This window comes from Eurosta solidaginis, chromosome 3, assembly GCF_040869045.1.
Source record: "Eurosta solidaginis isolate ZX-2024a chromosome 3, ASM4086904v1, whole genome shotgun sequence".
Classification (NCBI taxonomy): Eukaryota; Metazoa; Arthropoda; class Insecta; order Diptera; family Tephritidae; genus Eurosta; species Eurosta solidaginis.
The window spans coordinates 229,458,272-229,472,715 of record NC_090321.1 but is presented as its reverse complement, the minus strand read 5'-3'; the positions used below and the strand labels follow the sequence as shown (position 1 = coordinate 229,472,715).

The window sequence follows — 14,444 nt, the reverse complement described above, 5'->3', positions numbered from 1 at the left end:
CTTCCGAATTAATAACTACTATACATAGAGCGAGTGCTTATCAGATGGTGTCCGCCTACGCGATCCTTTTTTTTATCTCGGAAAATTCTAGTAGGTCTTTTATCAAAGGAAAAGGCCGATTGGAATCGAGGTATAATCTAAAGGTGCCAAGAAAAATGCAAGGTCAATAACTATGTTAGTTTGGAATTTAATGGAATGTTATGAGCAGAAGCACTGCCAACTAGAAACTACCACATCGCACAGATACTGAGTGGACACGAAGGCCTTGGGGGATGTTAGCGATGTAGATTGTCATTTGCCGGATGCAGATCCGGTACGATCCGGTAACAAGCACCATAAAGGTACTAGACCGACCATCTCGGGAACGATTAAATATGCCTTCAATGCCATCCCGCTTTCCAACCCCCTAGATCCATGATGAACTTGTGGTCGCCAGAGCTTCGGCTGTTGAAGAAACAGGATTCGCCACGGGTAGGTGAGGCTGACCATTGGGTTGAAGAAGCTACGTATTGCGCTGGCAACCCTTGAAAGGGTTGCGCTAAACAACCCCTTGAAACAATCTAGTATATTCGTCGTCTCTTACGAGAGGCGTACTTGCCATTCGTTTTTGCTGCTTTATCCCCGCTGATAAGAAAAAGGCTTAATAACTTTTGATTCCTAAAAATGGCGACCAATGTTTGGCCTAAAATAATTATTTGCAATTGTGACATTTGAATTGATGTTTATTATTAACGAAATGTTTATATATTGTCATTAAGTGAGCTTTTTCATTAAGTATGTGTTAAGATTTGTACTCACCTTATAACCAGCTTTAAGATCCAATTCATCAGCGTGGCGTGCTTTGAAGTTATATAAAATGACATACAAATTCGTTGGCAACAAGCGGTGAGATTTCTGTTATGAAGATTATAAAAATAATAAAATGTTATATATTATTTACTTGCCTATAAGTATTTTTTAAGAAAAAACTAAGCAAAAGATTATTCGAATAGCAAAATAAAATTTCCTTCACTTTAATTAGAAAAAAAAAATCTGTGGAAAAAACAAATGTTTGCAGAAAATTTTCAAAACTAACAAACAATAAAGATAAAAAAAATTTGGATTAAAAAAAAAACTTTGCGGAAACACAATGGTAATAAATATTTTAAGGCTTATTACACAGCATAAAAAAAAATTCGAAGCAAAGTTGGACCAAAATTGAGTTAAAATCAAGTCTATGCTGAGGGAATGCCAAGTCAAGTCGAGCCAAATTCAAGTCAAAGAAGAGTAAAAGTTGAGGCAAAGTCAAGGCAAGGCCGACTCAAAGTCGGATCAAAGTCGAGTCAAAGTCGAGCCAAAGTCGTAGCAGTGTCAAGCCTATGAAGTCTTTTTATTCAAAAAAATATCTCATATATATATATATATATATATATATGGTATTCGCGTGACCCTAGTTATCAAATTATCTGCTTATGTGTGTGCTTAAAGCCAAGCCAAAGTCGATTTAAATTCGAACAAAATGGAGTCCAATTCGAATCAAATTCGAAGCAAAGTCGGGTAGAATTCGGTTCAAAATTGAATTAAAGTCGAGTTAAAGTGGAAGCAAATTCGGGTCAAAGTATTTCAAAGTCAGGTTTGCCTCGAATTTTACTCGACCTAGCCTCGACTTTGACACGATTTTGATTTGCCTTAGCTCCGAGTTTGACTTGACTATGACTTGACTATGACATGACTGTGACTTGACTATGACTTTACTGTGACTTGACTTTGACTTGACTTTGCGTTGACTTTTACTTGACATTGACTTGAGTTTGATTCGTATTTGACTTGATTTCACTTGAATTTGCCTTGACATTGACTTGACTTTGACTCGACTCTGACTTGATTTAGACCTTGACTTTGTCTCGACTTTGCCGCAACTTTGACTCGATTTTTACTGGAATTTGCTTCAAATTTGGCTTGAGTTTAAATTAACTTTGACTTAACTTTAGATCAAGTTTTTTTTACTTTAACTTGACTTTAATTTGACCTTGGCTTGCCTTTTACTTGATTTCTCTTCAATTTTGGCATGCACGTTTTTGTGTACTCCTTTAATAAGTCTGCTATCAATTTTTGCGTTGGCACAAGCTTATTAAAAAATATATATATTTGTTGTATAAAAATGTAAATTTTTTTGCTTGCCGGAGATTTATGGATATCCATAAGTAACACCATTTTCCAAAAAAAAAAAAACCCAAAAAAATCAATTAAAATTGTACACCAAACTGAGCAATACAAAATTTGAATTGAACACAATAACAAAATACCTGAATTTGTCTTACTGGTGAGGGGCATGGTGATGTGCTCGCCGATGATTGTGATTTCTCTACTTCGTCTGGCAAATCGACGCTGCCGCCGCGCATGCCACGCGTTGCATATAGCAATTTGCGGCCGGGATGTGAAGGGCTGGAAGGCGCTGTAAATGCACGTTTGAATGCTGCATTAAATTTGTTTCAAAGGAAAATGAATAGTGAATGGTGGTGAGCGATTTGTTGAGTGGTGAGTGTCGTAGGAGGAGCATGTAAAAAGTATGCGTTGTGGGGTAAAAGGAGGAGCGCACAATATATTTTTGATAAGTGTTGTTGTTGTTATGATGCGAGCGCATGAAATTTGAATTTAGTTTGGTGTTATATTGGTTTTTTGCACATTTTGTTGTTGTTGTTCATATTAATGTTGTTGTTGTTGTGCGATAGTGGCAGATGTAGGCGTTGAGTGAAGATATGTTTATATGTATTTGTTAATACGCGCGTTTGTAGAGTGGCATGCAGATAGAAACGTTTTTATGTTTTTTTTTTTTGTGTTGGGAAAAGAGAGAAGAACAAAAAATTAAAAAAACCAGAAACAAATTAAAAGAAATATGCGCAAAAGTGCAAAACATTTTTAAAAATTTTTTCATGTGATTAAAATTTTTGTTTTTAAGTATTCTTAGTATCTTATGAACTTATGCCTAATTAAAAGTTGTCTTTTTTTCTTTTTTTGGTTTACTAATTATTTATGCCAATGCTACAAAAAACATAAAAAACAAGAAATAAAGAAGCGCAAATGTACAAATGAGTGATCGCAATGAATGCAAACCAAAAAATGTATTGATTTCATGAAAATATTGAATATATTTAGTTTAACTAGACTACTAGCGTTATAACTAATAAAAACTTTTATCGAATACAAATTTGTAACGAGATCAATTGTTTAATTATTTATGTTATGTAACGCAACTATTCAACAAGAAACTGAGTAAGCAAGTTTGTATGTATATGTTTTGCTATTGGTTATATATTAATTGTTATAAGCATAGTTTCTATATAAATTCTACAAGTTTATGTATCAGTAACTGAATTTAAGTAATTTGAAAGTAGAGTAGTTTTACACAAATCACAACTACAAACAAAGATAGACTCTCCGGTAACATGAAAATATTTTGTTGAAGAAAGACGTATAGTCAAAATAAAACAAGTAAGATAATCTAAGTTTGGGTGAAACCGAAAATTACATACCCAGTTGTGCTTTTGAAAAGCTGTTGTTGTTTGGTTTGTGTGGCTAATAGTGTTATAAGGCTGTGCAATAATATATATATGGTTCTATTATGAAATAATTTTCGTTCAAAGAAAGCAAAAAGGATATAGAGGCTACCACTAATGAACTTGAGCGGATGAAATTGCAGTTTATCAGAGCAACCAGTTGTAGCTATGAAATAAATGTTTATAGCAAATTTCGTTCGGATTGGGAGATTGTTGTTCGAATTATGGTATTAAAAGAATTTTGGAAAGAGTAGCAAAAACAGGGGTGCGTCACGCCCATTTTCAAAATTTGTTTAAGTTTTGTGCTTAGCTCAACCATATCACTTCCGACGTAGAATATCAGTCAAATGTAGTTAAATACCATAGAGTTATTGCAAACTTTGCCAAGGTTAGACCTTTTAGGAAAAGTGAGCGTGGTCTTCAGCCGATTTGGATTATTTTCACTCAGTCTATATATTTTAATTTATGAACACTATCCTTATTGTCTCTGCCAAATTTCAATGATATATCCATAAAGGCTTTTGATTTACGGCTTGTTAACTTTCCAAATTTTCTTCTTCTAAAAAATCAATCTACCTACCAAATTTCATTAGCTTAGCGGTATTCGTTTTTGAATTATCTAATTTTTTCCATTTTTCTAAAATTTCGAAATCGAAAAAGTGGGCGGTTATACTTCGATTTCCCTCATTTTCAATACCAATCTATACTGAGTCCAGATAAGCCCGTACACCGAATTTCGTGAAGATATCTCAATATTTGCACAAGTTATAGTGTTAATGGGCGGACAGACGGACGGACATGGCTTAAGCAGTTTTTTTTTCGATACTGATGATTTTGATATATCTCGATTCTGTTGTACCTGTACAACCAACCGTTATCTATGCAAAGTTATAATACCCTATGCATAAGTACAGCTGGGTATAAATATAAAAATCGTTGATATTAGTGCACAGCACGAGTAAATTTGTGAATTTGGAATAGTGTTAATGTGGCATAATGTTATAATATAATAACTTATATTGTTTCTTTTGTGTTGAAGTTCGATGTAAAAACATACCAGTGTTCGTTTAGAGAATGTGTTTTTTAATTAAATAGGGCTCATTCAGTGGTTGAGAAGTGCTTCGTCGGCTTCTTTTTAATAAAAACCTGTGCTGACAAGTTTCACTCTCGAATTATTACTGAAAAAATGATTGCCAACGTATCGGTTTGTTATCGCTGAATCACCGAATTATTGGAGATTTCTTCTCGTTTTTTATCGGGTTACAGGTGACTACAGGTAAAAGTGTTGGCAGCCACGTCACCGTTGATGGATAAAAATTCGAGATTTGGTCTATTTGGGAGCCAACTTAGAAATGAAACGGAGAAGAGCTCTTGCCAACTAGATCTACTTTGGACTGAGTAGGCAATTGGAAAGTAAATTCCTCTCTCGACGAAAAAAAATCACGCTCTACTAGTCACTCATCATAGCTGTCCTTATGTCAAGGACGGTGTCGAGAAAAAATGAGATGTCTCTTGGAGTGTTCGAGAGAAAAGCTTTTGGGAAGATGTATGATCCTGTCCATGATGCCGATAGAAAGTATGGAAAGAGGTATAATGATGAGCCGTATGAGCTTTACGCAGACATGACGGTAGTGCAGCGAATAAAACCCCAAAGGTTTTGCTGGCTAGGTAAAATTTGACCTTCCGTCTTACTCCAAATTGGCGTCGCGTTATCGCGAAACAGGGACAGTTGACGTGACTTTTTACGAAATGGCTAAAACCGCTCAGGCGGGTAAACTCTAATATATGATAATAATGGTGGCAGGTGTCCAATCGACTTTGTACTGAAGTTTAATCGGTACCTGAGAGATAACAAGCCGATAAGTATTCGAAAACAAATCGAAAGCAAGCTGATAAAAAGTTGTTAGCACTGCAGTAACAAATAGATAACTTTGCGGTAACTAATCGTTAACATTCTGATTACAAATCAATAACTTTGATACATTTTTAGTAAATAACCGACAAATTTATCGGTCGATAGATATTCGATAGATTTTCGATTATAAATCAATAAAAATCCGATAAATCGTAATACGCTGATAAATTACCGATAAATTTTCGATTGCAAATATAATGGGAATGGGCAATTTTTTATAGGATGTGTCCTCAAAGGGCACTCACAAAGGACAAACGTGTCTACGAAAAGAACGCTCTTCAAACCTTACCTATCTCAACAAAACTTGGAAGTACGTAGTAGGCCGCGAGCTTAGAATTACTCAAGACCGTTGTTTTAATAAACAAATTGTACATGGCTGAATAAGCATGCAAATATAGAGATCAAAGACCTTAAATAGTCCTGAGAATTTAAAAGCCCTTAAGGTAACTATAGAAGACGAATTATCTAAAAGTTTATGCAGAGCTCGTTTTATGACAGGCGTACTCGATGAATATTGCAAAAAAAAAAAAAAAACAAATAAAACCTAACAAAAAGCTTTAGCATCTTACGTCCTAGAACTTAACCTTCGGTAGACACACCTTTTTGTTTTCATAAACGACATACTGGGCTAAGTTTCACCCCAATTAATTAACATGTTTCCACAAACAAAGTTAACGTTTTTATTTCCATTTTTTTTTGCAAGTATTTAGATAAAATAAATTTAAAATGAATTGTTTAATTTAATTAATGGAAGGACATCAAATAATATAATAAAAAAAAAATAAATGTAAGGCGCGATAACCTCCGAAGAGATCTAAGGCCGAGCTTCTCTTCCAATTTGCGTCGTGCTCCTCTTGATTTTTCCCTACAAATTGGCCGGACGGGACCTACATGTTTTATGCCGACTCCGAACGGCATCTGCAAGGCAGATGAGTTTTCACTGAGAGCTTTTCATGGCAGAAATACAATCGGAGCGCTTGCCAGACACTGCCGAGGGGCGACCCCGCTTAGAAAAATTTTCTTCTAATTGAAAAATCTTATTTGTAAAATTTTGATGTTGCTTTGCCCGGGAGTTGAACCCAGGGCATACGGTGTGATAGGCGGAGCACGCTACCATCACACCACGGTGGCCGCCATTGTAATGACATAAAGAAAATTTCTATCAGAAATAGGTTTTGCACTCTAAAGAAAACAAGTAAGGAAGGCTAAGTTCGGGTGTAACCGAACATTACATACTCAGTTGAGAGCTGTGGAGACAAAGTAAGGGAAATCACCATGTTGTAAAAGGAACCTAGGGTAACCCTGGAATTTGTTTGTATGACATGTGTATTAAATGGAAGGTATTAAAGAGTATTTTAAGAGGAAGTGGGCCATAGATCTATAGATGGACGCCATTTAGGGATATCGCCATAAAGGTGGACCAGGCCTGACTCGAGAATTTGTTTGTACGATATGGGTATCAAAAGAAAGTCGTATATGAGTATTTTAAAAGGGCGTGGGTCTTAGTTCTATAGGTGGACGCCTTTTCGAGATATCGCCATAAAGGTGGACCAGGGGTGACACTAGAATTTGTTTATACGATATGGGTATCAAATGAAAAGTGTTAAAGAGTATTTTAAAAGGGAGTGGGCCTTAGTTCTATAGGTGGATGCCTTTTCGAGATATCGCCATAAAGGTGGGCCAGGGGTGTCTCTAGAATTTTTTTGTACGATATGGGTATCAAATGGAAGGTGTTAATGAGTATTTTAAAAAGGCGTGGGCCTTAGTTCTATAGGTGGACGCCTTTTCGAGATATCGACATAAAGGTGGACCAGGGGTGACTCTAGAATTTATTTGTACGATATGGGTATCAAAGGAAAGGTGTTAATGGGTATTTTAAAAAGGAGTGGGCCTTAGTTCTATATGTGGACGCCTTTTCGAGATATCGCCATAAACGTGGACCAGGGGTGACTCTAGAATGTGTTTGTACGATATGGGTATCAAATTAAAGGTATTAATGAGGGTTTTAAAAGGGAGTGGCCCTTAGTTGTATATGTGAAGGCGTTTTCGAGATATCTACCAAAATGTGGACCAGGGTGATCCAGAACATCATCTGTCGGGTACCGCTAATTTATTTATATATGTATACCACGTACAGTATTCCTTCCAAGATTCCAAGGGCTTTTGATTTCGCCCTGCAAAACTTTTTCATTTTCTTCTACTTAATATGGTAGGTGTCACACCCATTTTATCATGTTTTTTTCTAAAGTTATATTTTGCGTCAATAGACCAATACAATTACCATGTTTCATCCCTTTTTTCGTATTTGGTATATAATTATGGCATTTTTTTCATTTTTCGTAATTTTCGATATCGAAAAAGTGGGCGTGGTCATAGTCGGATTTCGTTCATTTTTCATACCAAGATAAAGTGAGTTCAGATAAGTACCTGAACTGAGTTTAGTAAAGATATATCGATTTTTGCTCAAGTTATCGTGTTAACGGCCGAGCGGAAGGACAGACGGTCGACTATGTATAAAAACTGGGCGTGGCTTCAACCGATTTCGCCCTTTTTAACAGAAAACAGTTATCGTCCTAGAAGCTAAGCCTGTACCAAATTTCACAAGGATTGGTTAATTTTTGTTCGACTTATGGCATTAAAAGCATCCTAAACAAATTAAATGAAAAAGGGCGGAGCCACGCCCATTTTGAAATTTTCTTTTATTTTTGTATTTTGTTGCACCATATCATTACTGGAGTTGAATGTTGGCATAATTTACTTACATGCTGTAAAGATATTAACTTTTCTTTTAAAATTTGAATTAAAAAAATTTTTTTTTTAAAAAGTGGGCGTGGTCGTTTTCCGATTTTGCTAATTTTTATTAAGCAGACATAAAGTAATAAGAGTAACGTTCCTGCCAAATTTCATCATGATATCTTCAACGACTGCCAAATTACAGCTTGCAAAACTTCTAAATTACCTTCATTTAAAAGTGGGCGGTGCCACGCCCATTGTCCAAAATTTTACTAGTTTTCTATTCCGCGTCATAAGCACAACTCACCCACCAAGTTTCATCGCTTAATGCGTATTTGGTAATGAATAATCGCACTTTTTCGATTTTTCGAAATTTTCGATATCGAAAAAGTGGGCGTGGTTATTGTCCGATATCGTTCATGTTAAATAGCGATCTGAGATGAGTGCCCAGGAACCTACATACCAAATTTCATCAAGATACCTCAAAATTTACTCAAATTATCGTGTTAACGGACGGACGGACGGACATGGCTCAATCGAATTTTTTTTCGATACTGATGATTTTGATATATGGAAGTCTATATCTATCTCGATTCCTTTATACCTGTACAACCAACCGTTATGCAATCAAAGTTAATATACTCTGTGAGCTCTGCTCAACTGAGTATAAAAACAATATCAGGAAACTCTCTTGGACTTCAAAAAACTATGTAATTTAGAAATAAATAAGTAAATATACGAAAGAATAGCGAACTCATAAAAATTAGTAAATTTACTTAGCTTAGCTAAACATTCTAACAAGTATGACAATTTGAAGTTATAAAATTTATTCAATCTTCTTCCGCGCATTGATAGGAAATCACAGCTCTATGTTTCTCACACATAGGTAAGTTGCAGCTTGCACAGGCCTTGGACATCTTCCCTTCTTTTTTTCTGTCACAAAATTTACATCTAACAGGTTTTGGAAATCTTGTGTCACGAGTTGCGCAAGTGTCCTGCACTGATAATATTTGCTGTATTTGAATACGCAGGTTTCGTCTAATATGCGTAGACCCTAAGCGCTCTGTTAAAAGTGGTTCGATAAGACTGAAGGCTAAATCATTTAATCGTCTTATGGAAATCGTTCTTATAGAAATGGAATTGAAAAAAGATAAAAATTCGCCTTATGGAAAAAAGTACGCGAACTACACACTGGTGTAAATTTCACCCACTCACTTTTTTAGATCTGCATAAATTTGGTGCTCACCAACTTCTGACGGCTAACTGCCTGAATTCGAAGAGTAAAATCTGCGTTGCTAAAATACAACTAACGATGTATTTCCAGATGTTAAAAATAAAGAAACAACAACCCAGCAAACATTTTGTGGGGTGACTCACACCCCAGTGTGTCTACCGAAGGTTAAATACTTATGTGTGTAAAGCAATGAAAAAACACATTTGTTTGCTATTGTTTGTGTGCGTTAGTGTAGCTTTATTTTGTCTGCGAATTCGTTTTGAAATGTGTCTAAATTACTTACAATGCAAACGGCTATTATTTGATGGCGGTGTACTGTGCTCTAAATGCCCACCAGAACCGCCATGATAATATCCACTAACGCCACCACCAACAGCAGTTGTTTGACCAATGACCGGCTGTTGTCTTCGACGTATTTGACCATGAAGTTCTGTTGATTCTGGCGAGTCCAAGCTTAGCGATTTCATGCGTAAATTCAACTTTTGACGGCGTGGCGAATGGGGAGCTGCTTTTTTTGTGATTGTTGTTTGTAGTTATTGTATAAAGATGTTTTTTTTTTTCATATAATATTTGTTATATATTTTGTTTTATTTTGATGTTGTTGGTGTACGATGAATTATTGATGATGGTTGTATAATAAATTGATGAATAATTAATTAAATTGTTATATCAAAGCGATGAAATTGCGATAGGCGAACGACGTTGTGTTGTATTTGTTTTTATTTTGTACAACATGCCGTATGATGAATATTTTTGGTATGATGAGTTGATTTTGAAAGTTTTTTATTTAAGTTTTTGTATGTTTTTTTTTTGCATATTGAATGAAACCAATTTTGTAGAAAAAATAATAATTAAAAATTCCATTAATTATTAATAATTAACAATGCAACTTTATATTTTATATATGTATATATCTAAATATTAAGAAAATTAAGTATGTAATAAGCATTGCTATATATAACATTTTTGTTTTAGTATGAAAATAAAAAAAAAAAAAAAACATTTAAAAAGGCAAAACAAATAGAAAATTTTTAATTTCACAAATATTTGTGTCGTGTCCATTGGGTGGTTAGTAAGTTTTTGTGTACACGCAAGAGACAGGACACACACACATACAGTGGCGAAGGAAAATTTCCGCAGGATTTTGGTGTTAAGCATTTTGTCCAATCAGTGAGTAAGACTTAAGCAGTTGTTTTGAGAAATTTTTTATAGAAATAATGTTTAAAAAAATTTTTTTAACCATAATTAAAAAAACAATGATAATGTTCGAAAAAATCGTAAAAAAATAAAATCGGCGACGGGTATACTGTATGCCAATTATAAAAATTGTTACAGTTCTAGCGACGTTTTGTTGTTTAACGTAAATTTTTTATGGTGCATGGAGTATTTAATTGTGGGTGGTATACATTATTTAAAAAATCTTTGCTCGTTGAGCCAAATTCATACTTAACTATTTGCTTTGATTGAGATTTACGTGCGAGAAATGAGAAGTCAAAGCGCTATTTTCTTTCTTGCCATCTACGCCTTTCGACACTCTCAGCAAGTCTAATATTTATTTTTAAACAGTTCATTCACAACAAACAAAAATACAATTAAATAGCCAAAAATTAGGCACTTACACTATTCTATTACCACGCTCCATGAGGAAGACGTGAGAGCGTCAAAACGCGTTGCAGGGAAACAAATTTAACTTTGCCTTCTAATTAATTGCTCGGCCGTAAAGCTCCATCAAAGTAACCATTATTTTAAAAGCCACTTATACGATTAAAGCTGCATTCTAGTGATTATGATCAGTTTTAATATCGAAATAGTTTTTATCGAACATTTTAACCCATTATTTACCACCTGCATCTCCAAAAAGACGAGAAACAAAACTGTGTCAACCCAAAGAGGTTGCCAATGTGGAGTAAATGGAGGAATCCAATGACTTCCTATCAAAGACGTTTATGACTACGTACAACAGAGCTGCTCTTTAAGAATATTAAATGTAAATCAAAGCCGTCATCGCGAAGCGAGAAGCTGTATCTTCTTGGAAGACAGTAAAAAATAGTTAAGTTTGGAAAAGTCATGGAAAGCTAGGCATGCAGGGGCGAGTATATAAGTCTGTTGAGGATAAACGAGCGCGAAATTTACAGAAAGCAGAGAGCCTCATTTCTATGCAGACATTGATTGCTTCAGCGAGACAGCGCGGTTGAGGCGAAATAGAATAGTCCCAATAAAGAAAGTGAACGGCGAATGGTACCGTAGTAGTAAAGCGTCCCTTGAAGCCCTTATCGACGTATATTTTCCAAGGGGTATGAATCAGAAGAGCCAACAGAGAGCACTTACACCTCGATTAAGGAACGGGTCTAATGGGCGGTGAAGACTTTCGTTAAGTTTAAATCACCAGGTAGAAATGGTATCCTCCTTGCCATGCTACAAATCTCGAGTAGAGCGATCGCGGAATGGTTAAAAATAATATTTGGTGTGTGCATGAGACTTAACACCAAGTCCTGGAAAGCTGCTCGTATTTTTTTTGCTTTTTTTTGATGTTTAGATATAGATGAAATATTCAAAACAAAACATGCGTACACCAATGCCTTATCTCTACATTGAAGTAAATACAGCTTAAATATATTGATCGGCTGCATGCTGAATTGCGAGAAGGTTACTTCACAGTGTGGAGTATATTAGGCCACAAGATCGGTAGAAAATAGCACAGCGCGGGGTATTATCAGCACTACCGTAAATGCTGGCTCTAGACAAATGAATAGGGCAATTCGATGAGGGAATCGTAAAATTTACGGCTTACTCAGACGACGTGTCATTTGTCATAAGTGGAAAGTGCCTTCCAACAATCAGCTCCTTGATGGGTCATGCTTTTCGAAATACACATACCTGGGCATCTGATATCGGATTGACCGCCAATGCAAAACAGATACGGCCTTTTTGACTAAGCAGTGCAAGTTCCCAGACCGGACCAGGCCTAAGCTAGGAGTGATTACCTCACACGAGAAACATTGCGCAATATATCTGGGAATCATTCTATATAGTAAGTTGTCGTGGAAACTCAACATGAAGGAGAAAGTTCTTCACTCTCTGCCTCTACTGCACTTAGTGCATGCAAACGAATGCTGGGTTATACGTCAAGTCTAATAAAGCCTTGGAAACAATCCCTACGTCTACACGTGTAAACCTGGTGGCGAAAAATGTAACGCTAACAGCTGCAACGAGAATTAATACTTGAGCGCAGTCCGTACGGCCATAGTACAGCGCCATCAAATATTTGACGAATACGCTAACTTGTTTCTTTCCTGCGCTTTGATAGATCTCTTGGAGTCACAATAGAGGTAAAAGGCTTATCAGCCAGGGCGCTCATATGGCAGAATTGGCGATACACGTAAAATAAATTAATGCTGCAAGCTGCCAGACAAATGTAGTGTTTTTACGGCGGAAGTTGGAGTCGTAACAAAAGTAATAGTAACACTCGAGTTTAAGCTGCAGCTGCGTCAATATTTGCATTTACTTGAGGCTATAATCCATCCATACAACGTTTAAAAGTGTGTTAGTGTGTAAGCAATCCCTGGATGGAAGTCGATATAGTGAGAAACATACATCCACCTGGGTATATGGGAAAATATGGAGAGGAAGAGGCGATTGAGTTAGCTAAAAAGGGCGCAACCCTCGAAATTTGTTCCGTAGGCATCCAATCAGTCTTGGTGAGAAAATGATCGACCAGCGACTAAGGCGTTCAATCAAGAGCGGGTGTGCAAATTGCCGAAGATCATGTTAAGATCTTACAACCTTAGACTAACAAAGTTATTCCTATAATTTAAAAGGGGAGGTTGTAGGTGTATGATGGCAATTCTGTCTAGACTTTGCCTTCTGGCATACCATGCTCTTAAATTATGCTCGTGCCCCAAGCTAAGGCTCCAGCTATTCTGAGTGACAAAGCTAGCAGATCTAGAAGCAGCAAGTACCGTATGTCTAGAATGCATTTGGAATTTGCCAAATGAACAAAGTTTTTTGTAATAAAGTTTTGATTTCTGGTAGGGGTTTTTAGTTTGGTCATTGAGCAAACTTCTGGTAATACTAAGGGCTCATTCAGACGATCCGCACGGACCAGCCAGCCAGTTTAACCTAACCTAACTTAACCTCGAAATCAGTGATGGTTTGATCTTTTAACAAAACGTATTTTGCAAAACGCATCGGCCACAAAAGTTTTATTTGCAAATATTTGTTAAAAAAATGTTCAAAACTTTACGTTTCAATTTGGGCAGCTATGGGTTAAATTTGATTAAAAAGTATGGAACTGCTTTTTAAATCACAAATTAAGATGACCAGAAACAATTTATGTAGCAAAAAAAATTTTGTTTGTTTTAAATAAATATTTGGTCTGTAAACCCTATATAATGAGAAGGAATATTTTGGGAAACTTTAAACGGCATTGAAGGGTTAAGATGCTCAAAAGAAGCAATTCGCAAAATACGTAAAAAACTGCATATCACTTTTCTGATATTTTTAAGTTTTTCAAATATTTGGTCTGATATGGCCGACCTATATTGTTGGAGCATATATTAGGTTAAAATAATTCAAGTCAAGTGCCCTTTTATTTTTCTTTAATTTAATATAAAGAATAACAGTAGTTCTTCAAAACTAGATTATGTTGTAATTAGATAAAATTGAAATAAATTTTAAAAATGTTTAATAGACCGCACAAAATAAGTTTGCCGTTATGCTACAAAACATTGCACTATGGGCCATTTCAAAGAAATTTGCTATGAAATCAAGCGGAGGTCCTTATCAGCCAATCAGAATTAGTTTTAAAGCTACAGTACTTTGTAATATGTTTATAAAATATAATTTTGTGAAAGAAGGCGGTGTCACACTTGTTTTAATTGTAGAGGCTCCATTTATGAGTGTGCAGTGGGAGTGCCAGGGAGAGTGGGAGTGAGAGTTGGAATGGGAGTGGGGGTTGGAGTGAAAGGGAGTGATAGTGGGAGGATTTTTTCTAAGCTGTGAAGTTTTTGTTAATTTTAGTAACCTT

At 35.8% G+C, this 14,444-nt stretch overlaps 1 protein-coding gene across 1 annotated transcript in view; it reads right to left on the bottom strand.

Moving 5' to 3' along the window:
* Stacl (Stac-like) overlaps positions 1 to 14,444 on the bottom strand; it is a 765,750-nt gene that overhangs the window by 34,168 nt on the left and 717,138 nt on the right. The window contains 3 exon segments of the mRNA XM_067775429.1: positions 799 to 894; positions 2,301 to 2,434; positions 9,702 to 9,923. Of these exon segments, the coding sequence (XP_067631530.1) occupies positions 799 to 894; positions 2,301 to 2,434; positions 9,702 to 9,923 (452 nt within the window).